The sequence below is a fragment of the Kluyveromyces marxianus genome, chromosome 3, assembly GCF_001417885.1.
Source record: "Kluyveromyces marxianus DMKU3-1042 DNA, complete genome, chromosome 3".
Classification (NCBI taxonomy): domain Eukaryota; kingdom Fungi; phylum Ascomycota; class Saccharomycetes; order Saccharomycetales; family Saccharomycetaceae; genus Kluyveromyces; species Kluyveromyces marxianus.
The window spans coordinates 1,028,800-1,055,274 of record NC_036027.1 but is presented as its reverse complement, the minus strand read 5'-3'; the positions used below and the strand labels follow the sequence as shown (position 1 = coordinate 1,055,274).

The following is a 26,475-nucleotide window of genomic DNA, read 5'->3' as shown; positions in this document are numbered from 1 at the left end:
GGCCCCCTTTGTAAGGCCTCTACAATGTCTCGCTGCATATATTCACTGTTAACGTTTTTTTTAGTCTGGTCTAGTTAAGCCAGACATTGGGCTAACCGTTACGTTCTCGATTGTTTTTTTAGTATCATAGACATCCAAGATGAGTTTCGAAAGAAGACTGAATAATGAAAATAGTACTATTGAACTTTGAAATCTATATACATAAACAGGTTATGAAACAGATACAGAAAGGCAGTTTGTATATATGTCTTTTTTACCCTTCAAGTAGCCAGATTAGACTAGTGACCAATACTTCACAAGATGTCCAATCAATTGCCTCCGCAAAATGAAGAGCTTACAAAGCCAAATCCTCCAAAAGCTGAAAGCGATGTACAAGGCTTCAATTGGTGGAGGAGGACATTTCAATATAAAACTGGACTCGGCCTTACTCCAGAGGAGAAAGTGCAATATGAGAATGATTATAAATTTGTACTACAACGCCAACAATGTGAAAGCTGCTACCACTATAGGGATTGGTTGCTAAAGTATTCACCAACGGTGATCTTCATGACGCAGCAGATCGCAAAGCTAAATAATAAGCGCACTAATACAGACGATATGAAGTTCGACGAATCCAAGATCATATGTGATGTTTGTCCAGACTGGAAATCTGGTGGTTTCCATCCTGAGCTAGGTATTTTGATATGTCAAAATAGAATCAAAGACAAATGGCATTTGGAAGACACTCTTTCACACGAATTAGTTCATTATTTCGACAACTTGAAGTGGGAAGTTGACTGGCTAAACCTGAAGCATCACGCGTGTTCTGAAATAAGAGCTTCCAGTTTAAGCGGTGAATGTAGATTTATGCAGGAGTTTGCTAGACGTGGATTTAACACGGGATTCAAGGTGGAGAAAGGTCACCAAGAATGTGTTAAGAGACGTGCTACTATCAGTGTGTCCGGTAACCCCAACTGTAAGGATATGAAACACGCGGAGAAAATTGTAGATCAAGTTTGGGATTCCTGCTTTAACGACACAAGACCATTTGATGAAATCTACAGATAAGAGAAGTTAGAAAAGGAATAATAATATTCTTGTGGAGACGAGACCTCACAATTAACCATCATCTTAATTGTTTTTGGAAACATTAGTCATGTATATAAATATGTATTTTACTTGTGCCTACCATTTTGACACACACAGACACGTCCTTTGATGTTATTAGTGTTGGAGGAAGTGAAAGGGTACTTGTGCTGGAACGGTTTTTGAACATAAAAAAAACAGAAATTAACACGAAGAATGTATAGGCCATTAAGTGAATTAAAATATCAAGTAAAGTAATCCAGTGATACTTGGGCCTAAGCAAATTCCGACCCAAAATACCACATTATTAAACAACTTCTTGTCCCTCAACAGCGGGTGGTTTGCTATGGCAGTGAATGGGATTTGAGCCATTTGAAGAACAATGATGTACCCGCGAACTTTATTGAAGAGGACGTACATTGCCATTTCGTGGAAAATCGCACTCAATGCAAACGTGAGCAAAACGGCTTGAATTTTTGAGATGTTATAGGCGCTGAGAGAGCTGTGGTAAACGTGTCTTAGCAAAAAGCTGTGTACTGGACGGTTCCACAATCTGCTGAAATCATACCAAGAGCAACAGTTCCACCAATCCGAATAGAAGTGACGGTCAGCGAAGCAGGTCAATTCTGCAACACAGTTCAAGATTGCATCCCAAATGAGATACCAAACGAGTAAAAACATGGCGATAAATGCTGGAGCCAAGTCCAACAAGAGTTTTGGCATGATTGCCATTTTTTCCTTAACGGTGTAAGATGACATTCCGACGTCTTTTGCTTCTACGATAACGGGTAGCATAAATTGTTGAGCGACGACCATCATGATGAAGATAATACCAAAGATTGCGCAGCATTTTTCGAACACGTACCCCCATCTAATCTTCTTTGTTCTTGGATACTCAATTTGGTAGACCAACGTTGGGAAGCTGTGGAAATGGAAGTAGTTCTTGATGGTGAGGTTCGATGGGAATTTTGTAGTTGTTGACTGAGAATTGAGTTCGAACTCGCAGAAATCGATTGATTTCCGCAACACTTCTGTGTTTGAGTCTGGGGATTGTAGCTCTTTCAATTTTGCGATGGTCTTGGTAGCGTACTTGAGTTCCGTAGTGATATCCCATAGGTAACCGTTGTAGAAAGAGTACGAATGGATCTTCATCAAGTACACGAGCGAGTGCAAGAACAAGAAGATCTGGGCGATCCAGTTGTAGTTGAAAGTTTTCTTGGGTAGGTAGATATTAACTGCGAGGAACAAACACTCGAATATCATCACCAAGTACCTTCCTGTTGGTTTCCATGGGAGCACATTTTTCCTGCAGAGGTACTGGATGATGAACGCCACGTAGGTAGAAGCGTACATTGCCAAATCGTAGAGGGCAACTTTCCATAGGTTTGTGGTCATGTACTGTAGGATGATGGACTGACTAAAGTCACCGTCGTGATCTTCGTAGTATTGCAAGGTGACTTTGACGACGGTGAACGCTACCGCCATCCAGAACAAGACGTAGAACCCGGAAAAATCAGTGGTGATAGTTTCGTTTGCGATTTCTACGATGCGGTCCTCGTCGATTTTGATCTGGTTGGTCTTCAAGGTGGACTTAAGTTTTGAGTATTTTTGTTCAATGGCCGGGCCCTGGAAATGATTGCGCAACGGCGTGGTCACCATCATGTCCATGATACTGCCTCTGGAGCCCCAGTCGACGTCTCGCGTCATGGACTGCATTTCGTTTGTGTCCTTCTTGAACCGGCCACGTTCCTTGCCCTTGAGCTTCTGTATGAACACGTGCAGATGCTTATCGCCTTGTTCCAGAGTAGTTGTCTTGACGAGAACGGTTTCCCCATCGTCCGTTTCGCTTGACCCGAGATCAAGGTCCCCGTCATCTTTGCTTGATTTCAAAACGACGTTCTGTACATTGTCGATGGCTTCCACGCCCTGGTCCTCGATATCGTCCTCTTTCAACGGCCTTCTGGGCCCGTTGTCTTCTGAATTCAACTTCCTAAGCCTCACAAACTGCTTATCCTCTGTTATGTCTCGAATCGCATCCGTCATACTAATAAAGTTCTTCCACCTGCCAATTGACACAAAGTTATCTATTACTAATTAATCAATTAATTCACAGAGATAACCAACTATTTATCCACTGTATTAATCCCCTACCTAACGCAAGACACACTCTTCTCTCTCTCTGCCTGTCCATCTCTTTTCCCTAATCCCTTTTATACTACGTATTTATACCGTATAGCACAGCACATTCATCGTATGAAAAACTAATCCATACATACAGTAAAAACATCAATGGGGCGAAAGAAACAAAAATGAAAAAAAGCAAGCCCAAGGTATATACAGGGATAGTGAAAACAAACCCTCAAGGATCGGGAACGAGACGTAATGCCCTGAGTGCTGGGCATCGGAATCCGTGAGACCTCGGAAATGCCAAGTTAAGCTATGTCAGTTTCTACCTACTTGCTTGGTTCCTTTTTTTTTTTTTATATTTTTTTTTGGCTAAAGTGTCCGGGTTGGTTAATGTGGTGCAGTGCAGTGCAGTGCAGGGCGAATCTTTCGGAGAATCTTCGCATCAGGTGGTTCCTGAAGGCATGCATTGAAATAAAAGCCGGTAAAGCCAGGGGATGGACTAGGCAATGGCTAAGGCTGGGCATGGCCATAGTGTAGTTTCTGGGGATAAGTGGGTTTGTGTGAGACTCCGATTGCTGGCAGTATAATGCTGGTACAAGTGCTGGCGCAACTAACTGCTAGTACTAATAAAATACCGGTGCTAGTGCTGACGGAGGGACAGATTCGACTCGAGGGGAACCCTTTTTACCTTCGGGGCACCATTGTCTGTCGTTCCGCGGAAGCACGGGGAATGGGACGGGGACGAGTATCCACGGGGCGGAGAGGAGGTAGCGTGTTACCCGGAGAAGAAGAGACGAGTATCCAACTTCTTTGTTACCCGGCCTTCCCTAATTTTTTTTTTTTTTTATTTTGTTTTGTTTTGTCTTACCTGCTAACATCGTATGGAAATAGAAATAGAAATCGAATTTGGATTCGATAAGGTTTATGTATACATTGATACATACATGTGTACATGTGTACATATATATTATATATACCGGACAGACCCAAAGCAGACATATCGTAGGCTCACACCGGTTTGACAAAATACCTCCAGCATGGACTTTTTCGCAGTGAAGCAGCAGTTCTACACAGGCAACTACGAGGAAACGTTGACCGAAGTGGCCAAGTTCAACAAGACCCAGGACGACACGTTGACGTACTACAAAAACAGGGCATTGCTCGCCTTGGGCCAGTTCTCACCAACTAATTCCTCCTCAGAAGCACTGGATACCGTCTTCGATGCATACTACCACTTCTTACAAGATACCAGCAGCGACCTAGCGAAGCTAGAACAAGCTGTTGACGCAGCAGGCAGATCTCCCCTAGCATTGAACCTCTTGGTCACGGCATTGACCATCCAAGGAGACTTCTCCAAGGCCCTCGAAGTCGCTGTCGAAGGTATAGACTCCGACCAGGTCACAGGAACCGCAGAACTGCTCCTAACCGCGATCCAGGTCACTCTACTCAATAACCAACCAAGCCTAGCAACAACAATGTTCGAGAACTTCCAAGCCCTACAAGAACAATCCAGCGAAGACGAAATCGTCCTCAACTTAGCAGAATCCTACATCAACTTCAACCTAGCCAAAGAGGTCACAAGCTCAAACTTCTACTTCTACGACGAGTTGTCCCAGACTTTCCCCAGCTGGAAAACTCAGCTCGGACTCTTGAGCTTACACCTCCAGCAAGCCAACTTGCCCGAGTCCAAGGCCATCATAGACCTCCTCGAATCAGACTTCTACACCTCAAAACCAGAAGCAGCAGTCTACAATGCTGATCTCCTAGCAAACAAGATCACTTACACCATCTTGTCCGGCAAAGACGCTTCCCAATTACGCGCAGATCTCAAGCAATTGAAGCCTACACACCCGCTGTGCGTCGTTGACGAGGCCAACAACAAGGCCTTCGACCAGATCGTGGCCAAATACTCTGCCTGAACCTTTTCTCCATATAGTTTATACAAATCCAAACAGCATTGTTATTATGTAAACCCGCTTCTTCAAATGCCTTAGAATAAACTGTCTCCGGGTAATTTAGAGAACCCTTTTTCACGCAGTGAAAGAGACAGAGAGAAACAGAAACCGAAAGCCCAAACAAAAAACGAAAATCAACACTGAATGTTAAACGATGCAAAGGAAAATTCAAAACAGGGAAGGAAGACAGATTTTACTTTGCCTAGTGTTTCGGCAGTGGCAGTTTTTCACCAGATATAGGTTTAGGTTTAGCGTCATAACCCATTCCATCTAATCAATCCTACACAACATGTCGACTGAACTATCTGCAGCAGAAAAGCGCAGATTGCTTAGAGAAAGAAGACAGCAGAAGTTCTCCAATGGTGGAGCCTCCAGCAGATTGAACAAGATTACTGGTCAGCAAGAGGGCTCTTTCTTGTCCTCTAAGTCTGTTTTGGACGAGAAAAAACCAGCACCAGCACCAGCTGCTACTACTACAGCCACCAGTTTTAATGCTAATTCTAGCACGAGCAATGCCGACAAAAGTACAGAGGAGATCGAAGAGATGCTGTCCCGCATTCCAAACCAAAAGGCCGAAACAGAACCAGACAACTCAGAAAGCAACCCGGAAATTGCATTGTTCCAGCAATTGCTGAAGATGCAACAACAGGGAAGCGGAATTCCTGCCGCAGGAAACGGCTTCGGATCCCAGTCTCCAGACGCCAGCACGTCAGACCTCTTCACCTCATTGCTCAACAGTGATAGAAACACTACAGCAGCTGCTACGGCTGCTGGCCAAGGCTCGGGCGGCTTTGTAGACGAAAGCGTCCTAAAATATCACCAGTATAAGGTCTCCAAGTTAAAATCGTACATCACCTTGCTCAAATGGACTATTCTCACGCCATACGTCTACTTCATCATGCACCCAAACCCAGCGGCCACCACCATCGGCCAGTACTCTAGCATAGCCTCGCAATTGCTCGAAAAGTCCAATTTCTTTTCGATATTCACCGGCCTAGAGGTTATCTTCATATCCATCTACTACCAAATGTTGAAGAAACTACAAAGAAAGAACAACGTCACACCAACGAAAAATGCTGGCGGCATAGTAAAATATTTGTCCATGATACCAGAGGGAATTTTGCCCATCAAAAACGTCCAAGGGAAAATTGGGCTTGCCTTGGAATACTTTGACGTGTTCTCCATGTACGTTACCGACATATGTTTTGTAGTCGTGCTATTTGGTTTGATGAAGCACTTCCATGCATCCTTCCCCGCTGTTGCTACCACTATAGAGGAACCAATTGTTAATGTCATTAACTAACGGCAAAAATTGAATGAAATAAAATTAATTTAAAGAAACATCATATACATATATGTATGTCATATCTACTTAATCAATCACAACACAAAGGCTAGTCGTCTTTTACATACTGAGCTGCTATCTTGTTGCCGTCTAAGTCTCGGAAGTACCCAGTGTACCTACGTTCTCCACGAGGACCAACAGGATCTTCGATGTTCACACCGCCTTGTGCAACCACAGCAGCATGAAACTTATCAACTTCTTCTGGTGACCCACACCTGAACCCAACGGTGGACCCATTACCAACATTTGCCGGTTCGCCATTTATTGGCTTGCACACAATAAATACTTCACCATCCTTCCTATAAAATACTTTCTGGTGACCGCTATCGTTAACAACTAGCTCTCCTTCACCAATCCCTATTGACCCAAGAACTGCATCGTAAAATGCCTTCGCTCTTTTGATGTCGTTCGTACCGACGTTGACATTGAAGTATAACATACTTTTTATTTTTTTATTGCTTGGCAGATGTCCTTCTTCTTCTGCTGTACCCTTAAATGTGTAGATGGTTAAAAGTAACTCTGTTTCTAAGTCAGCTGGTGAAAACCTGAGGCCAGGGCCAAGGTCAATGCTAGCACTTGGCTGTTGCCCTTATATAATTAATATACCAAAAACCCACGGCTTCTCCCCAATTCCACCGTTCCTCTTATTTCCGCTTCTTGGCTGACAAATCTTAAAATTCCTCTTGTATGAGAATGTCATTATACTAGGTACTTACATATCAATATCTAAATGTATAATCCAAAAACGTGACATGACGTGATATGCCACTTATTTAGGTGGGTTGTAGAAAGCACATAGCTTGTTCCCATCCAAATCACGTACGTAGCCTAAGTAAAAGCCACTGTGTGCACGCAATCCAGGAGGATCTTCAATCGAAACACCACCGTTTGCTACAGCAACATCATGGAACTTCACAACTTCCTCTTCAGAGCGACATAGGAATCCAATCGTGACTCCATTTCCAACTGTTGCTGGCTGTCCATTGATTGGCTCCGAAACTAGGAAAAGGTCTTTCCCATCAGAGTAAACCAACCTCTTGTGTCCTGATTGAACTGTTTCAACCACACCTTCGTCAGATCCAATCACAGCCAAAACGGCATCGTAAAACTTCTTTGCCTTTTGCAAATCATTAGTACCAACCCCAACGTGTGAAAGCATGATGTGTTGTATATATATGCTTCAATTGGTGGTCAATGGATAATTTAGGCAAACCTTATTCCCAAAGACGCACTCTAATTTGTTTTTTCCCCTAATATTGAATTTAATTTCACTTTATTTAAGCTCTTTATATATTCGAATTATAAGACGGTAACTATATAAAAAATGGGTGGAGGCTTTACGAGTATGTCATTCCGTCAATTGTGCTGTACCTGAGGTGTGGATACGGAAACGACCTATGAACTGTTGGCTTCCGATGGCGGGGTAGTCGTTGGAGTCACATATCTCAAGCTACCCCGCACAGCACGGAAGTGGAGGGGGGGATTTTTCGGACAATAACTTTGATCGTTAACGTGTCCACGTGATATCATTCTGACAGGAAAAGAAAAGGCTCCCGCGAAGATGAATGAATGAATGAATGAATGAATGAATAAGTGATTTTGTGCATACTTATATATGTGTGTATACAGCTATCAGACGATTCTTTGAATATTGCTCTTGTTTTATTTTATTCTATTTTTAAAAATGTAGCTGAGCGAGCCCAGTAAAATTGAGTCGAGTATTAGAGTCATCGAGTCATATCTTATTTGACGTCTTCTCCAATGATCTGGGACCACGTCTTGTTTTCCCTCTTCAATTGCTCAGTGATTTCGTCCTTTACACGAGCAATCAAACCAGGACCTCTGTAGGCATAAGAGGTGTAGAGCTCGACCATGGTGGCACCTGCCTTCGCAAACTCAATTGCGTCTGCACCTGAAGAAATACCACCACAACCCACTAGCACCAAACCGGAACCCTTGGTGTAATGGGCCATAGCCTTTAGTGCTTTCAAAGAGAGCGGTTTCAATGGTTTACCACTTAGCCCACCAGCTTGAGCGACGAGATTCTTGTCTTCTGTGATTAGGGACGCAGGTCTTTGGATGGTGGTGTTGGAAACAATGATACCATCGACCTTGGATTTCTTTGCAGCTTCGGCAATGGCTTTAATCTCCTCTTCTTCCAAATCTGGAGCCACCTTGACAAGAACAGGAGGTCTGTGCGTCTTGGCACCCAAAACGTTCCCGGAAGAGACTAAAGAGTCTCTCTTGGCGACCACCTGACTCAAAAGATTAGTTAAAATCGATTCCTTCTGCAAGCCTCTGAGTCCAGGTGTGTTTGGAGAGGAAACGTTAATCACTAGCACATCTGCATATTTCTGGAATTTTTCAACACCTTTCAAGTAGTCCTGTACTTCGTCACCGTTCTTATTCTTCCCCAAATTGATCCCTAGTAGCTTGTTCTTGTATAGAGATAGGTTCTCTACGGCGTTAATATCGTTGCAAAAGTAACTGTTAATGAAACTGCTCACACGATTTTGCAGATTCTTTACCACAGAGTCATGACCAGAAGAATTGAACCCATACCTGTTGATGACAGCTTCATCCATTGGCAATCTGAAGAACCTGGGCTTAGGATTACCGGGTTGTGGCAATGGAGTCACAGATCCGATTTCCACATACCCGAACCCACCGGCGAAAATACCGTCGATAGCCTCACCGTCTTTATCCAAACCAGCAGCACAACCAACAGGGTTTGTTAGCGTTTTCCCGAAAACATTAACATGCAACAATTCCTCGTCTTTGTCGAACCACAACCGTGGCGCTAGACCATACTTCAATAGCCAAATACCAAGTTTATGTCCCGCTTCTGCGTCCGGGGTAAGTAACCTCACTGTAGGACAGCTGACATATTCGTGAATCGCAGACCTCGAATTGGTCAAATAGAACCCAGCAAGAGTACCCAGCGTAAATCCAACGGTGTACTTCAAGAACTTCGCACCGGGAACACCGGCTTTCAATGGAGACATCTCGTTCTTCGCAAAGAAAATGAATTGCTTAGAGCCTATTGAACCTCTTTGCAATAAGGATACAAAACTAGACTTCATGCTTATCGTCTTTCCAATGGACATGCAACTACACACTACATACTACATAATTTTTAATTGTTTCAAATAGTGCATGCGAACTTTCCTCTGATGCTTTGACGAATTATCGCTCTACTTTCAATCAGATTGAAACTTTTTTTTTTTCCTATAACCTTTTGGCCATTGAAAAGTCCAAACCAAGTAAAGAGACGACGACGACTCATGAAGATATTGAAAGTGATAATGATATAATAAGGGTCAGCTATTAGTAATAGTTATTGTATCTTTATATATCTATTATTTCCCAAATTTTTATAGTCACGTTATTGTGAGATCATGTATATATTAGAGAAATTATTCTGACATTTAAGTGTCCAAGGCTGCGGAAACAGGAATATGCCGAAGTATTTTATTAGCCCCACTATAATACGAAACTTTGAATTATCGTTGATTTTAAATTAGGAATCACACCCTCAAACTGATGGCTGCTAGCAAGTTTGAAGTTCTTGACTTTATTCCTTTATATCAGCATGCTTAGTGCTTTCTTCAAGCAAATCTGACATTTTTTTTTCTTTTTTCGTCAAGACTGGCTTTGAAAATTTTAAGAAATGCGATGCGATGAGCTAAGAATATCAGAGGAGATGAGATGAGATGAGATGAAATGAGGACATGAGAGAAATAGTTATAGATTTATAGCGATTGAGTGTTCCAGAGTCGCATATTGTATCAGTTAAGCAAAGTAAATCTGGTAAATATGGCTGGTAAAACGCATAAAAAGACCCAGTATTCTGAGTTGCAACCTAGAGAGAACCAACAAAAGTTTGAAAGAGTAAGCAACGATGAGGACGCTAAGTGGTCGCAAAAGAATTTGAAGAAAGTCAAGGACAAAAAGTTAAAGGCTGGCTTGAAACGTATTGATCAGAAGTACAAGGAAGCAGTTCTATCAACTGCTGCTACTGAGTATCTATTGCCTGAAGAACGCGGTTATTTGGAAGCTGAGCATGAGTTGGAAAAGACATTCAAGTTTACCCAAAGTGAAATAAAGCAGCATGTCGATGCTTCCACAGCTAACAAGGCATTGGATTTGAAACTAAATGAATTTGGACCCTACCGTGTAAACTATTCAAGGAATGGTACACATTTACTCATTGCTGGACGTAAAGGCCATGTTGCATCTTTGGATTGGAGAAAAGGTGAATTACGTGGAGAACTCCACTTGGGTGAAACTGTACAAGCAGCAACATATTTGCAAAACGAACAATTCTTTGCAGTGGCTCAAAAGAAATATACATTCATTTATGATCACGAAGGTGTAGAATTGCATCGTTTGAAACAGCACATTGAAGTAAAGCACATGGAATACTTACCTTACCATTATCTATTGGCAACCGCGGGTCAAACCGGATTCTTAAAATACCAGGACGTTTCTACTGGACAACTAGTATCAGAAATTAGAACTAAGCTTGGTCCAACTACTGCAATGACCCAGAACCCATGGAATGCTGTCGTTCATTTGGGTCATAGTAACGGTACTGTTACACTATGGTCTCCTTCCATGCCTTCGCCACTCGTAAGATTATTATCTTCCAGAGGTTCAATTACTAGTATTGCTGTAGATAGACAAGGTTACTATATGGCAACTACTGGCTCGGATAAATCCCTTAAGATTTGGGATATTAGAAATTTCAAGGAAATTCATAGTATAGAAAACTTACCTACTCCAGGAACGAACGTCACTATCTCAGATACTGGTCTACTTGCCCTATCAAGAGGACCTCATGTTACTCTATGGAAAGATGCTCTGAAGTTAGGAAAGGCAGCCAGACCGTATTTCACATCCAGTGGTTATCAAAACAGAAACACACCATACATGTCTCATTTATTTGCAGGAAACAAGGTCGAAAATCTTCAATTTGTTCCGTTTGAAGACTTGTTAGGTGTAGGTCATCAAAAGGGTATGACTAACTTGATCATACCTGGTGCAGGTGAAGCTAATTATGATGCTCTAGAAGTAAACCCATACGAAACAAGTAAGCAAAGACAAGAACAAGAAGTCAGATCACTATTGAACAAGCTTCCTGCCGACTCTATCACTCTAAATCCAAACACTATTGGTAATGTGGATGCTCGTGCTACTCAAGTTAGACTAAATGCCAAGGATCTTGCTATTCTCACTGAAAAAGAACAAGATAAGGCCAAGCAAAACAAGGATATTCCAGATGTTAGACCAGATGTCAAGGGGAAGAACTCTGGGTTACGTGCATTCCTACGGAAGAAGACTCGTAATGTCGTTGATGATAGAAAGTTAAGAGTCCAAAAGCAGCTTGAAAAGGAAAAGGAAAATCGTCAAAGAAGAGAAGAAGTTAGAAAAGGTGAACGTGCGGAAGACCATAGAGATCTTGTTGACGAAGCTTTGTCTAGGTTTTCTTAGCACCATTGTCTGCATTTCATCCGAAGTATATTAGTTTTTGTTGCACATATTATATAAAATAGTAGTAAAAAACTATGACCGGTATCAAACTCTAAATCATTTTCTTTATATTATGATTACTTACAAGTTCAGCTAAGTATATATGACCAACATTATACCGATTAAAATTGCAAGTTATATTAAAACTCGAGAGAGTCTTCGACCTTGAATGGTGTTGGTAATGGAGCATACACATCTTTAACCTGTCTGACTGTTTTTATTAATTCTATAGGTTCCTCCGGTGTTTTGTCCTCGATTATTATCACACCTGAGTTTCCTCTGAACTTTCTGATTGGAACAAAACGGCTATCCTTAGAGAATGATATGAATTTAAGTTGTTGAGGGACAACACGGCTCAAATTCTGGATATCGTAACCATTTGCTGTATACTTGACTTTATAATCATCGGTACGCTGACTTTCTTCTTTCTTTTTGTCTTCTTGTTCTTGTTCCTGTTTCTCTTCCAGTTTCTTTTCAGCATCCTTCTGCTTTTGCTTTTCTTGATCAGCCTTCTTACCCTTTTTAGCTCTTGCCTTAGCCTTTGTTGTGGTAGATAAAACTGCGGCTGCGAACTTTTCAATCTTCTTATCCACCTCCTCCTCAAACATTGGTGGGTATGTAAAGATACCCTCCTTAGTATGACATTTGAATGAGAATTTAGGAATTGCCAAGTCTGTCGAACGCAATCCGACTATGGTAGTTGGTGTAAAGGAAAGAGATAGTAAGTGAGATAGAGGGAACCAATACCAGAATTGAGAGAACATTGTTAGACCAATGATTGCCTTGGTGTTCAAACTCCCCATTTCGGTATTTTCCAATTCAATAGTAACGTTCCTTCCACCAGCATTCATTATACCTTGAGCCACACATGCACCAAACTTAGCTAATCCTTCTTGGTGTTTATTACTGATAACGCTGATGAATTGTTCATTCACAGCCTTAACTTTTGGATTGGTTTTCTCGGTTTGTTGAATTAAGATCATGGCAGTTGCAATCATAGCTGCTTGGCGGACATAATCCACAGGATCCTTCAAGAGCGGTTCAAGGACATCGACTGCAGATTGCAATCCTCTACCCGCGCATGATATACCTAATGCAAATGCTGTACCGCAACGCACATGAGCGTTATGCGATTCTGACAAAAGCTCAACGATCCTAGGGACAGTTGTATAATCACGAATTAATACAAACCCTAGAGCAGTCACTGCTGCTCTCCTGACATCATCATCAGAATCAGATACAGCAATGTGAAGTAGCTTTTTAATTGATTTGTTGTTCCCTGTACCGGCATGGGCCAACGCAATTGTGAAGGCACCACCATATCTTAGCAGAGCATTTTCACTTCCTAACAATCTGTCGATTAAATCATCTGCTAATTCTTCTCTTCCATAGTTGATTAAAGCTAGAGCAACAGACAAACTTCTTGTGATGTTCCCATGTTGAGTTTCTTCCGCATATGTTAACAAATCTTGGATGGCAGATTCGTTACCCGATCCGAGCAATATCAAACCCATTGCTAAAGCAGCGGCGTCACCTGATTTGGCCGAGTCACCATACAAAACCTCCTTTAGCAATTCATAAACATCTAAGTCATTAGATCCCATACCAGATAAACCAATACCTAAGCAAGCACCATGCAATAAGACGTCTACATCTTCCTCGCCAACTGACGAACTATTTGTTTGGATTTGTTCCTTTAAGTAATCTGTAGTTTCTTTACCATATCCGGCAAAGATCAAACCTAGACCGTATAATGAACCACCCTTGATATATCTAGACTTCGAACCATTCCCCGGTAAATAAGGTTCCATAATTTTTCTTCCGTCTGATAAGTTCCCTTGATGGATAACACCTAAGGAAGCAGTAGCAGTAAATTTGGCCCAATTTTGAGCTTTTCCTAACCAAGGCAAGTTTTGTCTAATGAAGCTGTCATCAGTTGTTCCAGCATGCATAAAGGCGTTTGAGACACTAACGGCAGTATGGAAAAGAGAAAACTTACCATCCAATGATGACTTCATCTTGTTCAATAGTGCAATATCGATGTTTTGGTTTTCAAATAGGAAAGTGTTTTGTAGGTCACAGGTCGGTATGCCTGAAAGAATATCTAATAGTTTAGGGTCGTAGACTGAAGGGTCCAAAGAAGCCAATAGGTCTCTCAATAACCCTTGAGATGCTGAATTTACCAAATCGAAAGCAATTTGGTAAGAGATATCATTCGACTTGGTTGCGTTAAGCTTTGAAAACAACCCCTTGGCATACTCTGGCTCGTTTAGTTGTACTATTATTTTAGAAATGATAAAGTAGTCTGGAGAAGTCATGTTGATAACAATATCGTACAATTTCTTTAACACGCTGATCTTAAAATGAGTGTTAGTCAGTGCCGTGGTAGAAACAGTCAACGTGTAGGAGCACAATTTAAGAGCATTTGCAGAAGTATCCTGCATTGTCAATAGCTTTTCGACCACATCTAATCTGTAGCTCTCCAACGCGATACCTAATGCAAGTTTGAATTCCCCAGCAGAAACACACTTTTGGAGCATTCTTTCGAAGATTGATACCAAATGAGGATCAATTTTAACGTCTTTACTAGATTCATATTGTTGAGATGCTAGTCCAATATACATTTGAATACTATGAGATACAATAGTTTCAACATATTGGGATTGCTCATCAAAATTCAAATAGTCTTCAGCTGCCAATGCATACTTCACTGCAAGTTCGTACTCACCAAGATTATAGTACACCTTTGATGCAACAATTGCTGCTAATTTGCGGTCAGGAAATGTAGCATCGTCATATAAAGCTTCGATCTCTGTAATCTCATTTGATATCTCAGACCATTGCTGGTCCACAACATCCTTTATCGAATTTAATGCATATGCTTTTATACTGTTATCGTTTTCTTTCAATAAAGCCAAAAGAGGCAATGCAGAAGTTACGGACATCTTTAAGCCTCTACACAACTATTCAATGCCTTTGGGGTCCTCTCTTGTTGTGTCTTTTGTAATAGATTAAAGCTGTAAGTAGAGTACCTTTTTTATATACGCAACTATTATTTAAATTAAAAGTTTGCCACCGTCAAAATATTGGAGCATAAAGAGGTTTCGTTTGGAGTGATATATATTAAAATACCAAACGTCTTCAAGCCTTCGTTGTGGGGTTAGACTCATTGGAAACCTTCAGTGACGCCTGTCGAAGGGCAAACGAAGATTATTGTAGTTCTATACTTTTTATTTAATTAATTAGGTCTTTTATCCTGTCACATCCAACTTCACAATTAATATAGTAGTCTAATAGAGATCTTGTAACTGGTATCGTTTAATTCGTCGTAAATTTGCTTGATGTCGCTTTGGTTGACGTTAGAGATATCAGCCATCAAATAAGCGATGTCACCATTGGAATCAGAGAATTGTTTTTCAATATTGTGGTTAGATAAAATGTTGTTAACAGTTTTCAAAACACCAGGAACATTTTGATGGATATATAGAACACGGACGGTGTTCTCTTGATCTAGATCTAGAGCTCTCAAAGAAACTTCAGGGAAGTTAACAGCACCAACAGTGTTACCTTCGTTAATATACTTGGTCAAAGCGGTAGCAACTTCAATACCAATTGAGCTTTGTGCTTCCTCTGTAGAGCCACCGATGTGTGGGGTCAAGATAACGTTAGGTAGAGAGACTAATTCACTGGTCCATGGATTTAGGTCATCGCTGAAAGCACCAGCACCATTCTTGGCTGGTTCGTTTGGATACACATCCAAAGCTGCACCTGCGATTTTACCTGCTTTCATTGCTTGAATTAAAGCTGGGATATCCACAACAGTACCTCTAGAAGCATTGATAACATAGGCACCATCCTTCATGGCGGCAAATTGAGGACCAGAAAGCAGGTTCTTGGTTTCAGGAGTTGCAGGAACATGGCATGTCACAAAGTCAGACTTATTTAGAAGTTCGTTCAAGGTTGAAACTTGTTTAGCGGTACCTAGACTCATGATGGTAACGATATCGTAGTATAACACATTCATACCAAGAGCTTCCGCCAAAACAGACAATTGAGAACCAATATGACCATAACCAATAATACCAAGGGTTTTACCTCTAACTTCCCAACATTTTGCAGAGACCTTGTTCCAGGTACCAGTATGTAGTTCGATAGATCTATCACCCAATTGTCTAGCAAGAGTAATAATCTCAGCGATAACCAATTCTGCAACGGATCTAGAATTTGAGAATGGGGAGTTGAACACAGAGATACCTTGCTTGGCAGCAAAATCAAGATCAACTTGGTTTGTACCAATACAGAAACAGCCAATAACCACTAAGTTCTTTGCGTGCTTCAAAACTTCTGCGGTCAATTTGGTCTTTGATCTAATACCAATAGCATGTACATCCTTTATCTTTTCGATCAATTCAGCTTCTGGCAAAGAGGACTTGTGGAATTCAACTTGGTAGCCCTGCTTGTTGAATATTTCGATGGCGGTTTGATTCACATTTTCTAGCAATAGAATCTTGATGTCACCGGTAGAGAAGGGTTTTAGAGCTTTTTGTTGCTTTGCAGCACTCAATCTGTGAGGTAGAGTGTTCATGAAGGATTGTGTAGGCGAGGTAGAGACGGCGCCTGGGGAATTGGACAAGTTCATTGCGGCTTCGAAAGATTCTTGTAGGTTGTTAATTTGTTGACCGAATGCCATATTGTATGTAATATTAAGCAGTTTCTGTTTGTCTGATGGTCAAACTTAAATGAGTAGAGTTAAAAAGTTATATCACTAATTGCAAACAGCTATAATAGAGTTAAGCGCTTTTGAACTTGTTAAGAGATGACCCCTCTATATATATTCTAACTGACAGTTCAAAAATGACTGAGACATTGGAAATTACTCATCACGCTTAATTTCAATTTCACACACTCATTATGCCACATTCCTACCAGCATGGCCAATTTCTTCTCAAAATATATTAAGCAATTTCCTTTTTCCTCCTAATAATGGAAAAAAAATTTTCACAGGCTATTATACCCTAATATGCGTCCCTTTGCCATAACCTGGTTAAAGGGCTCTATAGGTGTCAGAGGTAGCTCAGAAATCTTGAAAACCCTAATCCTTAAGTATAGTAGGTTCCTATATCTAGTGAATCATCTTCCATGAAGTCCGAAATGAGCCATCTTGAGCTCATACGCGTCAATAACACGGCAACAGGGACTTCTTGATGGAGATACTTATCCGGAAATACACTTGCGGAGATATATCTCCGGGGATGGGTATCGATCTATCATTACGCACGGTTACCTTTTTGCCTGCTTTTTACTCTTAGGCCAAGTCAACATATAAAAAAAGAAAAAGAGAAAATTTACAAGTCAAGCACCCACACATCACACTAAGACAGACTGGTCAAGGCGCATGTTTTACTTGTGTTCTCTTGTACAATACATCTTGCTAGCAAGCACAAATCTTCCACCTTTTTTTTTTCTGACATTTATGACAGTATTTTAAAAGCACGTGAGTTGACGACGGTTTAAAAGACAAAGTTAGCAGGTTTTTTGTCAGTGAATTGGTTTAGTCACTTAACACAACATTTTTTAGGTCTAAAGAAGAGCATATGTCAGTCCAGAATTTTTCAAGTTGATTCTGCAGAGCATCATTGGGACTTAATTGGGAAATTTCAAATGCCTTTTTGCACCAGGTTATTCCCTGGTTTTTATCATTTGTGATCATATGAGAGATGCCCTGATTCCAAATAACAGTAGTGAGCCACTCTATCTCTGTTGATGTAATATCTTTGACGTGTTTAACTCTACCTTCAAATTGTTTCAATATTAGAAGGCTTTCTTGCTGGTATTCTTTACTGGAATACTGTAATAGAGCTCTAATCCATTGACTCAAAGTATCATTAGAGAGTGATGTATTATCAATATTCCGTTGGATAATGGTTTTTAAGAAAAGTGTGACAAAGGCGTCAGATGCAACGTTCTCAAAGTTCTGAAAAGATGTGAAGAAACCTTCATCCAAATTCATATCATCTTTGTTTGAAGAACCATCCAATATTTGGAGCAAGAGTTTTATGTCAGAAGTATTCAATGCTGCCTCGAAAGAACGTAATAGAATCTCCTTCTCGGCCATTCTAACATCATTGATAGATAATCCTGAGGGTAAAGCCTTTTCACAGGAAATAAAAAAAGTTTTGCTGCTGTGTAATACTTCCACACATCGCTGTTGTAGTGCAATCCACTCTGTATTTTCTCCTAAATGAATAAGTGCCAAAATCTCAGTTCTGATCTCCCAGTACTGATAATAGAGATTTTGATTTTGTTGAAGATCTTCTTTCGGAACTAAGTCGAGATATGCTTTACAATCTGTGATAAGTGTTTCAATTTCCGTAGTTAATTCACTGCCTAAGAATTTCCGGGCTAAATTATAACAGCTTGAAGCAAACCACTCTATATCATCAATAGAGATTGTCTCATCATAAATTTTTGACTTCTCTACTTTTCCAGATAATGTATTAAGGACTTTTGCTGTCTTAATAAAATCTATCCCACTGCCTAATAATTCATGAAGAAGCGGTAGATACTTGGAAAACATTTGGACGTCTTCTTTTTCCGTCATCTTAAGAATCATTTGAGTTGTATATCTGAGAGAGCATATAATAGAGCTTCCCCTACTGCTAATACTTTCCTTCCCTACACGTTGTATTTTCTCAAACATGCACAACATACCAAATACAGCTGCATCTGTAGATCTTTCGCATTCTGAAACCGCTAATATTAGACTATCAATTGATTTTTCATCATTAGACTCCTTTAGGTTAGAAAGACAGGTTTTGACAGCCTCTAAGTCGTTTTTATGTGTGAAAACCCTGAACATATTTAATTGTGAAAGGGCATTTCGTTGGTCTGTGTGAGACATCTCATTAAATACATTTTCAACTTTTGTGAATTCATCCAAATCGATATATGCAAATTGTAGAGCTCTTTGAATTTTACCCTTATCGATATATCCGGCTGATATGGTATCATTCAAAGCTAGCTTGAACCATTCCACACTTTCCCTTTGTTTCCCTGCTTTGAAAAGAAGCTTACCTTTGTTGAACAACATTGTTATTGTGCCAGTGATGCATGTTCTAGAAAGGCTTTTTACCATTATCTTCTCTATGCTTTGAATGACCTTAGATAAGTCTTTTACCTTTTCGTCATTACTCATAGTTCCAGATTGTGACACTACATAAACCCTCGACGTCAAGTATAACTCTAGGGCATTTGTATCCTTTTCAGCATTTATTTTATTGTAGAAAATATAATCCAAACACCTAAGGGCAGACTTTGTATCCAGTTTGGCTTGATGATTGATGAAGGATATTACAGAATCAAAATTAGCCACAACATTTACCACGGTAAACATATGCATCAAAATTTCTTCGATATGTTCAAAATCGCCTGGGTTATGTAGCTCATGAAACTTTACTGCTAATTTGTAAGGTTCAATTTTTTGGTGATATTCATTGATAAGTTCCTTAATGTATTCTTGGCATAGGTCCTTCTTAGTACTATCCTCAATAGCCAAATTTACCAAGAATAAATTAATTGTATACTTTAGATTTGGGTAATCTGTGTTTGCAGAGAGGCCTTTGATGTTCATTTTAAGGTAACTTAGCAAACGCTTTAAAATCCAAATCAATTCGGTAAAATCTGTCTCCGCTGATTTAGCTTCAAATACAGTAAAAGCCGAATTATAAATAGTTCGGCAGATATCAGTAATTGTGTTAGCATCTAAACTGGATATGTTTTCTTCTATTTGTGCTTTTTGCTCGTAAAACTTGGCCATTTTAAAATCAGTCTCTGAAAGGGCATCCTGGGCATATAAAACATACATTTCGATCTTTGCTCTTCGATATTCCTCAATTATCCTCTTAGAAACGTTTTTCATTCCATTAAAATATATTTCAACTCTCTCGAAGTAGCCATCACAGTGTTTTTGTATCTTTTCGTGTAAATTTGAGGGAAGTTTCTGGTCAATGGAGTATTTTGTTGTGGCTATCAAACATTTGAATACTCTCACCTTGCAGATTGGATCATCGATCAATGCCTCATGCAATCCAAGTAGAAGACAAGAGAAATATTTGCAATCGAACAAGGTTTGTTTAAGTGTTTCATCGGAATCTTGTTTGCCACAAATGATCACCGCATTCCATAAATTTGTAGCCCCATTTTCTAAAGAAAGAAGGACATCTTCTTCTAGTGCTACTTTGGCACTTCTGAAGGTTTTGTCGTATTTTGTAATAAGTGGTAGAATGGATTGGATTTTGGCCGAAATATCTACTAGGTCATTCTCTTGAAACGTTTTTAGGGATCCTATTTTAGTAGCAATCCAAGTGGTAGTTTCTATTAATATATACAGAGTTCCGTAAGTTAGTAAGCTTTTTCTTTAAAGTACCACTGTGACGGATTGTTTATACACATACCTGTAAACTCCCCAATATTTACTTTGAAAGCTGAAGATATGTCGTTCATGTGATAAATAATTTATTATGCTTAGTCTTCTTATCAATATAACTTAGAAGATAGGCTTCTATGAATTGTGGGGCAAACTACATAAAAACTATCCATGTAATTAGTCGAGTTATTTCTTCGCTTTTTTAACAACACTGGTACTTCAAAAACTCACTTTCAATTAGTTGGCTAAAAAAATATTACTACTTTCTCTCGATTTTACCGCCACCAGCTAAGAATAGCCGCCGAACTGCTTCAAAGAAAATATTAATGTGTTTTGAAAATAATATAATATTAACACAGCTTAGGATAATCAATATGATGACTTCGTCGCTTCAGCATATTTGTCGTTTTACTTTCCTTAACAACAATTACGGGCGTGTGGCGTAGTTGGTAGCGCGCTCCCTTAGCATGGGAGAGGTCTTCGGTTCGACTCCGGACTCGTCCATTTATTTTTTGGGAATTGTCCATTGGGCTTTTTTTGCCTCTCATACTCTGGCTAACTCTGAAGAACTAGTAGTTGACTGGTTGCCACTGCCAATAGCGTTGGGGCTTTCTAGTAAATTAAGTTTTCTTTGTTTTTCTAGCATCTGCTATTAATAAAAGTATGAATCATCCTGGCTAATATGAACTTTATTCTACTGTAAGTGATTACACCGGTTTGCATATTAATTTATCTAATACTAACTAATTGTGAAAATAAATATATATATAATACATATATTATTTAAAATCTAAAATATAACAACATACAGAAAACAGACACGTTCCACATACTTAAAGTTTATACACCCCACAAAAACACTTGAAAGGAATAGCTTTTGCGTATCAATTAAACTGCTCACTAATATTAAAACTATTCTACGCAGTCACTATGGACAAAATTTACGTATACGCTGGAGAAAATAAGGCCAAGATTGAGCTTACCAGAATAAAGGATGTGCCGCGAATTGAAGATATCATAGAATACTTGCACAGAATGCAAGATATATTCCAGTTGCAGCTAGGTGTTGTGGAGACGATTACAGGCAATCTGAAGATTAGGTCTAGTTCTCAACATGATGATTCTGAAGATTACGGTAAACCTTTTTACATCTTAGAATATTGTGAAGGTGAGGATCGATACTCGCTTTGGAGGACCAGCTATGAGTGGAAATTGAGTGGCGCTATAGCAACACTTTATGGGAATAATGGACCTGTAGAATTTCCTGTTGCGCTGCTGGATGCTTTCAAGAACTTTAAACATAAAGAAGAGATATTGAATTCACTAAAGGAATTCAATATCAAAAAGGCAAAAGCTCTTGACTGGCAAATGGTTGCTGTAGAACTTTCTAAGTTCATAGATGATTTTGAAAAAAGCAGCAGCGAAATCGATCGACACCAGCTGAAAACTGCTATAGCGCTCACTTTACTTAAATGTATGGTTCATTCGAACAAGATAGCGCTGGAAAATACATTGCTGTCTTATGATGCTAAAATGCATCAACAGGAAAGCAACGTGTCATCTCCATCATCTACTTCAACAAAACCTACAAGAGCTACGTCAGTTGAGTCAGACTATACCCATATGCCGTCTACGCAATTACAATCTAACTTCAATAGCTTCTTTCAATCAATGGCAGAAAACTTCGAAACATATGACACTGAAAAACAACCATCTACCAGATCGTTGAAACTCCCACCATTGACAAAAGTGAGAAGTAACTCTAACAAAAGAAATCCTGCTGGCCAGGTCGAAAAGCCAACCAAGAAGAAGAGCCGCAGAATGTCGATCAAATAACATATTACAGAATTAATCAATAAATAAGTCCTTCAGAATCGAAAGCGTGAAATCAAATTATTCGCTATATATATATATATGTATGTATATATATTCATAAAACTAATCACAAAATTCTACTACATAGCATTCATTTACTCTCTACTTCCTTCTACATCCATGATCACATTTTACGACAATGCTTACAACCTGCCGTTTCTGACGAAACCTGTATTTCGTGAAAACTGGAACGATTTCAGTAAAACATATGGAAATTAAAACCTTCTCAAACAAAACAAAAGTAGCGAAGAGTGTGTGTAGTTTCGACAAACAGTGATTCACAAAACGGTTTGCGTTGGATATAGGGCAAAAACAGACCACTAGGAGCATTTTCTGAAAGAAGATAAAAATTTTCAGGTGCCATCTTATCAGCAATGTTCAAATTGCAAATTATACTAGTGCCTGCTAGTGTGAATAGGAGCTTTAATTATGGGCTTCCATCGATTTCATCTGACTCTTCTCAGCTGATTCTGCCACCACAGCAGCAGCAATTACAACAGCAGCAACAACAAGTACCCCATGGTTCACAATCTGTTAATAATTTTGGGGGTCAGAGTGTAGGCTTGGATCCCAATGTGTCTACAAACACAGCATATGTTTCTAGTTTTATGACCTCTCATATTACTAGGCCAAAGCTCAAGAAGTTTCTCATATTCACAAAACCAACGAATACATTGTATCAGCTTTCACAGGAAATCTTGGATAAGTGTAACAAGATATATCCGAATTTACCGCCTGAGTTAGAAATTGACACATTGCAAGATGTTGATGAGTGCGATTTAGACCCAGATTTTATCGTGAAAGATGTCTTCAACGTGTTTAACACAGTTCGTGTTATTTTGCGCAATGATGTGGACTTAGATAATAGCGCTTCCAGAACGGAATCATTATATTCAACTAAGAGAAGGAAACTAAATAATGGTAACAGCGCTGCCCCAGCGGCTGCTTTGTCTTCCATATCGTCAACCGGAAATGTCTTGGATCAACCAGTAACTGTCGCCAAAAGAAGATCTCAAGTACTGAAAAATTCTGCGCTAAGAATATCGACACCATTGGCTCACCAAATATATCCTCCTCCAAGTCAAAGAAACCAAAAGCAAGTGAATTCAGACTATGAAGATGATGATTATGGAGAAGATGAACTTGGAGATAAATCCATTTTACCTCCTCCAACAGTTCCACAATCACCTCCAATTAGAATCAGTTCTAGCATTGGTCAAAAACGTTTGAATATTAATGGATACGATGATGCTGTATCAAAATCAGAAACTGTAGACCCAAGTAAATCAAAACAACAACGACTACCATCTGGGACTCCAATGAAGCCAATCAACATGGTTGAAACACCTAATAAAGCTGGAAATATTTCATTACCTCAACAGCAACAACAGAATCAAGGTCTGTTGCGTATAAATTCTACTCCTGTTGTCACTAACCAAAGAATTACTTCTGGTATGCTACGTATACCAGAACCAAGGATTTCTGAAATGGAAAGAACCATGCACGAAGGTCTGTCATCACCTGCTGCTGGCCTCTTGCCACCAAAATCAGCTAAAATCCCAATGAAGAAACCTTATGTTCCAGAAATTGATGATTCTTCAAGCTCGGACAGCGGAACAAATGAAATAAACACGCGTGTTGTCGAAAGCGGCAAGCCCAAGGATCTTATGCCTTTAAGCTCACAGGGACGTGCCCCTTCTTCAATCGCAGATGATAATGGGTCACCTACAAAGAAAAGTCCTCTCGATCACTCCAAGGTCACGCAAGTTAAAGTAGCTGAGTTACCACAGAGGAAAAGCTCACTTGAGGCCAAAGTAGAGAAACTTGCGAAAAATGCATCGGAATTGATTACTGAAAACAATCACATATCAAATAACACAACCAGAAAAGATGGTTTCAGCGATTCAGAGTCTGAATCTGAAGAAAGTGAAAATGACGCAGCGAATGACACGGTCCGTATTCGCCCAGCCGAACGTACTGATGGCAGCTTTCATAAATCAGACCTTTTAGAAATACTTAAGGGAAGCAAAATGGATATTCCTCCAGGATTCAAAAGGGTAGGCAGTGCTCTACAAGAAAATGATATAAATAAACGTTCTAGAAAACCATATCTTACAGTTCTTAACAAAGATATCGATAATAGCGAACCTGATCCAAGGAACATTCTTCCATCGAAAATCCCAAGACACGCTGCTCAGAAAGCTGCCCAATTCATTTCAGCTGGAACTTCTCGTAAGCCATTAGAGTCTTCGTCATCATCTTCTTCTGCACAATCTGGCGAGGATTCGGATTCGGAAAGTGGTATCGAGACGGACCATAGTACTGGTAATGTAGATGAGGTTGATTTGAAAAAACTAAATGTTCATCCATTAAAACCGGTTGTAGTCCCATTGGAAGAAACTCAAGATGATAATACCAATATCTCACACAATGATTCTGCTACTAGAAGCGATGTTCTTAATGATAATTTAGGTCAGAAGGAGACGACAGGTTCTAACGAATTATCAGAATCTTCGAAACCAAGTCAGCAGAAATCAGACAAGGTTGTTGGAAAAAACATAGAACTTGATAATTCACAGAAAGATCAAATGTCGCCTTCTAAATTAATTAATTTGAAACCTGTGCAATCAGTAAAAGCTTCGACACCGGCACCTTCTCAAGAGCTACATGAAAAAATTGATCGTCAACTCTCCCCATCACCAGTACGTAATAGAAAAGACTATGTGTCGCCTGAATTCATTGATGACTCCGATGATGCGAGTGAGAAGCAATCTCCTGCTTCAACACAAAATACGCAAGAGAAGGAAAATACTGATCCTTCGTCGAAAGCTAGTAATACCGAAGCAGACAATAAATCAGATAATAAGTCAAGAAAGATGACACCTGCGATGTTGAAAAGAAAACAAGAAGCGGAGCAAAGAAGATTACAACGCGAGGCCGCCAGAAAAGCTAAACAAGAAGAACAGGAAAGAAAGCGTGCTGCAAAAGAGGCTGCAAAAAAAGCTAAACAAGAAGAGGCTGCACGTAAAAAAGCAGAAAGAGAAGCTGCAAAGAAAGCTAGACAGGAACAAATCGCTCGTAGAAAATTGGCTCAAGAAAATAAAAAGGATAAAAAAGAGTCTACAGCTCTTCACAGAGTAAATTCTGTGTCTAGTCAAACCTCTCCAAAACTCTCTCAAAGCTCGAGTCCGGCTTCCGATACTGATAAAAAAGATATAGACAATGGAAAAAAGGCCGAAGTGTCAGGCTCTTCATCACAGGTTTCGAAATTAGATGAATTGCGGAGTAAATTTGCTGGTGGAAAAAGCTCTGCCAATGAAGTAATCAACAAAATAGCCGTAAATCCTGTCAAGCTTCAACTATCTTCCAAATCCACTAGTACCTCTAGTTCGGTTTCTGAAACAGAAGAATCTTCTGACTCCGGTGACTCATCTTCATCTTCATCTTCATCAGAAGACGAGGCTTCCATGAGTAAGAAAATCCGTAGAGGTATTGTAGATACGCCAAGAGGAGTTGTTGGATCTATATCCAAAAAGAACTTAGAAAAGGACACGTCTGAATTGCGCGATGCTCCTCAATCAACCCAGCAGAAAACTGCTACACCATTAAAAGTTCCTGTAACTAAGATAATGGACTATGCGTCTCCCGCAGGCAAAAGCAATGATAACACTGTTCTTGTCTCCCCCCCTCGTAATTCTGTCAAAACTACCAGGCAATCACTTGCAAGAAATTCACTAAGTTCTCTATCTGATTTAGTTTCCAGAGGCGTTCCTGAAGTAAAAGAAAAACCTACGTCGAAAGCGGTTCCTGAGCCAGAAAGTTCTAGTTCCAGTGATGAAGGCAATGACGATGAAGAAATTTCCTCGGACAGTGATGATGATAGTGATAGTAGCGATTCTTCGGATGATGATTCAGGTTCCAATTTCATCAATGCTAAGTCTGCTTCCAAGGCACTAGGAAAGAAGAAGATGGATAGCGGTTTCAGCTCTTTAATAAAGGATTTGAAGAGGAAATGATTTCTAATATGGTTTATTGTTTACACAATAAAAAATGTACATGAGATGAGTGATTTAAGTGTCTAAGCTAGTAATTCTTTACCGTAATTATATGTAATCTGTAAAATAATTTGCTGAGTTCCCAATTCAAACTTC

The 26,475-nt window shown here is 39.8% G+C and overlaps 12 protein-coding genes and 1 non-coding gene across 14 annotated transcripts; 7 read left to right on the top strand and 6 right to left on the bottom strand.

Annotated features, from left to right (window-relative positions):
• Positions 1-300: 300 nt before the first annotated feature.
• ATP23 (putative metalloprotease) lies at positions 301-1,047 on the top strand (the record flags this gene model as incomplete). Its single annotated transcript, XM_022819008.1, has 1 exon — positions 301-1,047. One exon carries the CDS (start codon positions 301-303, stop codon positions 1,045-1,047), a length of 747 nt encoding a protein of 248 aa, XP_022675617.1.
• A 255-nt stretch (positions 1,048-1,302) lies between these two features.
• On the bottom strand, positions 1,303-3,108 carry ARE2 (sterol O-acyltransferase; the record flags this gene model as incomplete). The annotated part of the gene is made up of 1 exon (XM_022819006.1): positions 1,303-3,108. The coding sequence occupies one exon, from the start codon at positions 3,106-3,108 to the stop codon at positions 1,303-1,305; it is 1,806 nt and encodes a 601-aa protein (XP_022675616.1).
• A 1,121-nt stretch (positions 3,109-4,229) lies between these two features.
• SEC28 (coatomer subunit epsilon) lies at positions 4,230-5,111 on the top strand (the record flags this gene model as incomplete). Its single annotated transcript, XM_022819005.1, has 1 exon — positions 4,230-5,111. One exon carries the CDS (start codon positions 4,230-4,232, stop codon positions 5,109-5,111), a length of 882 nt encoding a protein of 293 aa, XP_022675615.1.
• A 325-nt stretch (positions 5,112-5,436) lies between these two features.
• Positions 5,437-6,450, top strand: GET2 (GET complex subunit GET2; the record flags this gene model as incomplete). The annotated part of the gene is made up of 1 exon (XM_022819004.1): positions 5,437-6,450. The coding sequence occupies one exon, from the start codon at positions 5,437-5,439 to the stop codon at positions 6,448-6,450; it is 1,014 nt and encodes a 337-aa protein (XP_022675614.1).
• A 91-nt stretch (positions 6,451-6,541) lies between these two features.
• On the bottom strand, positions 6,542-7,651 carry KLMA_30481 (VOC family protein; the record flags this gene model as incomplete). Of its 2 annotated transcripts, XM_022819002.1 has the most annotated exons (2): positions 6,542-7,011; positions 7,336-7,651. In XM_022819002.1, the coding sequence occupies 2 exons, from the start codon at positions 7,649-7,651 to the stop codon at positions 6,542-6,544; spliced, it is 786 nt and encodes a 261-aa protein (XP_022675613.1). The 2 variants fall into 2 exon arrangements, with proteins under 2 accessions (XP_022675613.1, XP_022675612.1); XM_022819003.1 differs by lacking the exon at positions 6,542-7,011 and having other exon boundaries at positions 7,262-7,651.
• Positions 7,652-8,234: 583 nt separating this feature from the next.
• Positions 8,235-9,575, bottom strand: URA9 (dihydroorotate dehydrogenase 2; the record flags this gene model as incomplete). Its single annotated transcript, XM_022819001.1, has 1 exon — positions 8,235-9,575. One exon carries the CDS (start codon positions 9,573-9,575, stop codon positions 8,235-8,237), a length of 1,341 nt encoding a protein of 446 aa, XP_022675611.1.
• Positions 9,576-10,308: 733 nt separating this feature from the next.
• Positions 10,309-11,985, top strand: UTP7 (Utp7p; the record flags this gene model as incomplete). The annotated part of the gene is made up of 1 exon (XM_022819000.1): positions 10,309-11,985. One exon carries the CDS (start codon positions 10,309-10,311, stop codon positions 11,983-11,985), a length of 1,677 nt encoding a protein of 558 aa, XP_022675610.1.
• Positions 11,986-12,164: 179 nt separating this feature from the next.
• RPN2 (proteasome regulatory particle base subunit RPN2) lies at positions 12,165-14,969 on the bottom strand (the record flags this gene model as incomplete). The annotated part of the gene is made up of 1 exon (XM_022818999.1): positions 12,165-14,969. The coding sequence occupies one exon, from the start codon at positions 14,967-14,969 to the stop codon at positions 12,165-12,167; it is 2,805 nt and encodes a 934-aa protein (XP_022675609.1).
• Positions 14,970-15,301: 332 nt separating this feature from the next.
• Positions 15,302-16,714, bottom strand: SER3 (D-3-phosphoglycerate dehydrogenase 1; the record flags this gene model as incomplete). The annotated part of the gene is made up of 1 exon (XM_022818998.1): positions 15,302-16,714. One exon carries the CDS (start codon positions 16,712-16,714, stop codon positions 15,302-15,304), a length of 1,413 nt encoding a protein of 470 aa, XP_022675608.1.
• An 861-nt stretch (positions 16,715-17,575) lies between these two features.
• Positions 17,576-20,526, bottom strand: SPO22 (Spo22p; the record flags this gene model as incomplete). Its single annotated transcript, XM_022818997.1, has 2 exons — positions 17,576-20,346; positions 20,478-20,526. The coding sequence occupies 2 exons, from the start codon at positions 20,524-20,526 to the stop codon at positions 17,576-17,578; spliced, it is 2,820 nt and encodes a 939-aa protein (XP_022675607.1).
• A 354-nt stretch (positions 20,527-20,880) lies between these two features.
• KLMA_R317 lies at positions 20,881-20,953 on the top strand. Its single transcript has one exon. It is a non-coding gene; the product is annotated as a tRNA-Ala (tRNA).
• Positions 20,954-21,379: 426 nt separating this feature from the next.
• Positions 21,380-22,285, top strand: FPT1 (chromatin-associated RNAPIII regulator FPT1; the record flags this gene model as incomplete). The annotated part of the gene is made up of 1 exon (XM_022818995.1): positions 21,380-22,285. One exon carries the CDS (start codon positions 21,380-21,382, stop codon positions 22,283-22,285), a length of 906 nt encoding a protein of 301 aa, XP_022675606.1.
• Positions 22,286-22,698: 413 nt separating this feature from the next.
• Positions 22,699-26,340, top strand: NET1 (nucleolar protein NET1; the record flags this gene model as incomplete). The annotated part of the gene is made up of 1 exon (XM_022818994.1): positions 22,699-26,340. The coding sequence occupies one exon, from the start codon at positions 22,699-22,701 to the stop codon at positions 26,338-26,340; it is 3,642 nt and encodes a 1,213-aa protein (XP_022675605.1).
• Between the last annotated feature and the right edge of the window lie 135 nt (positions 26,341-26,475).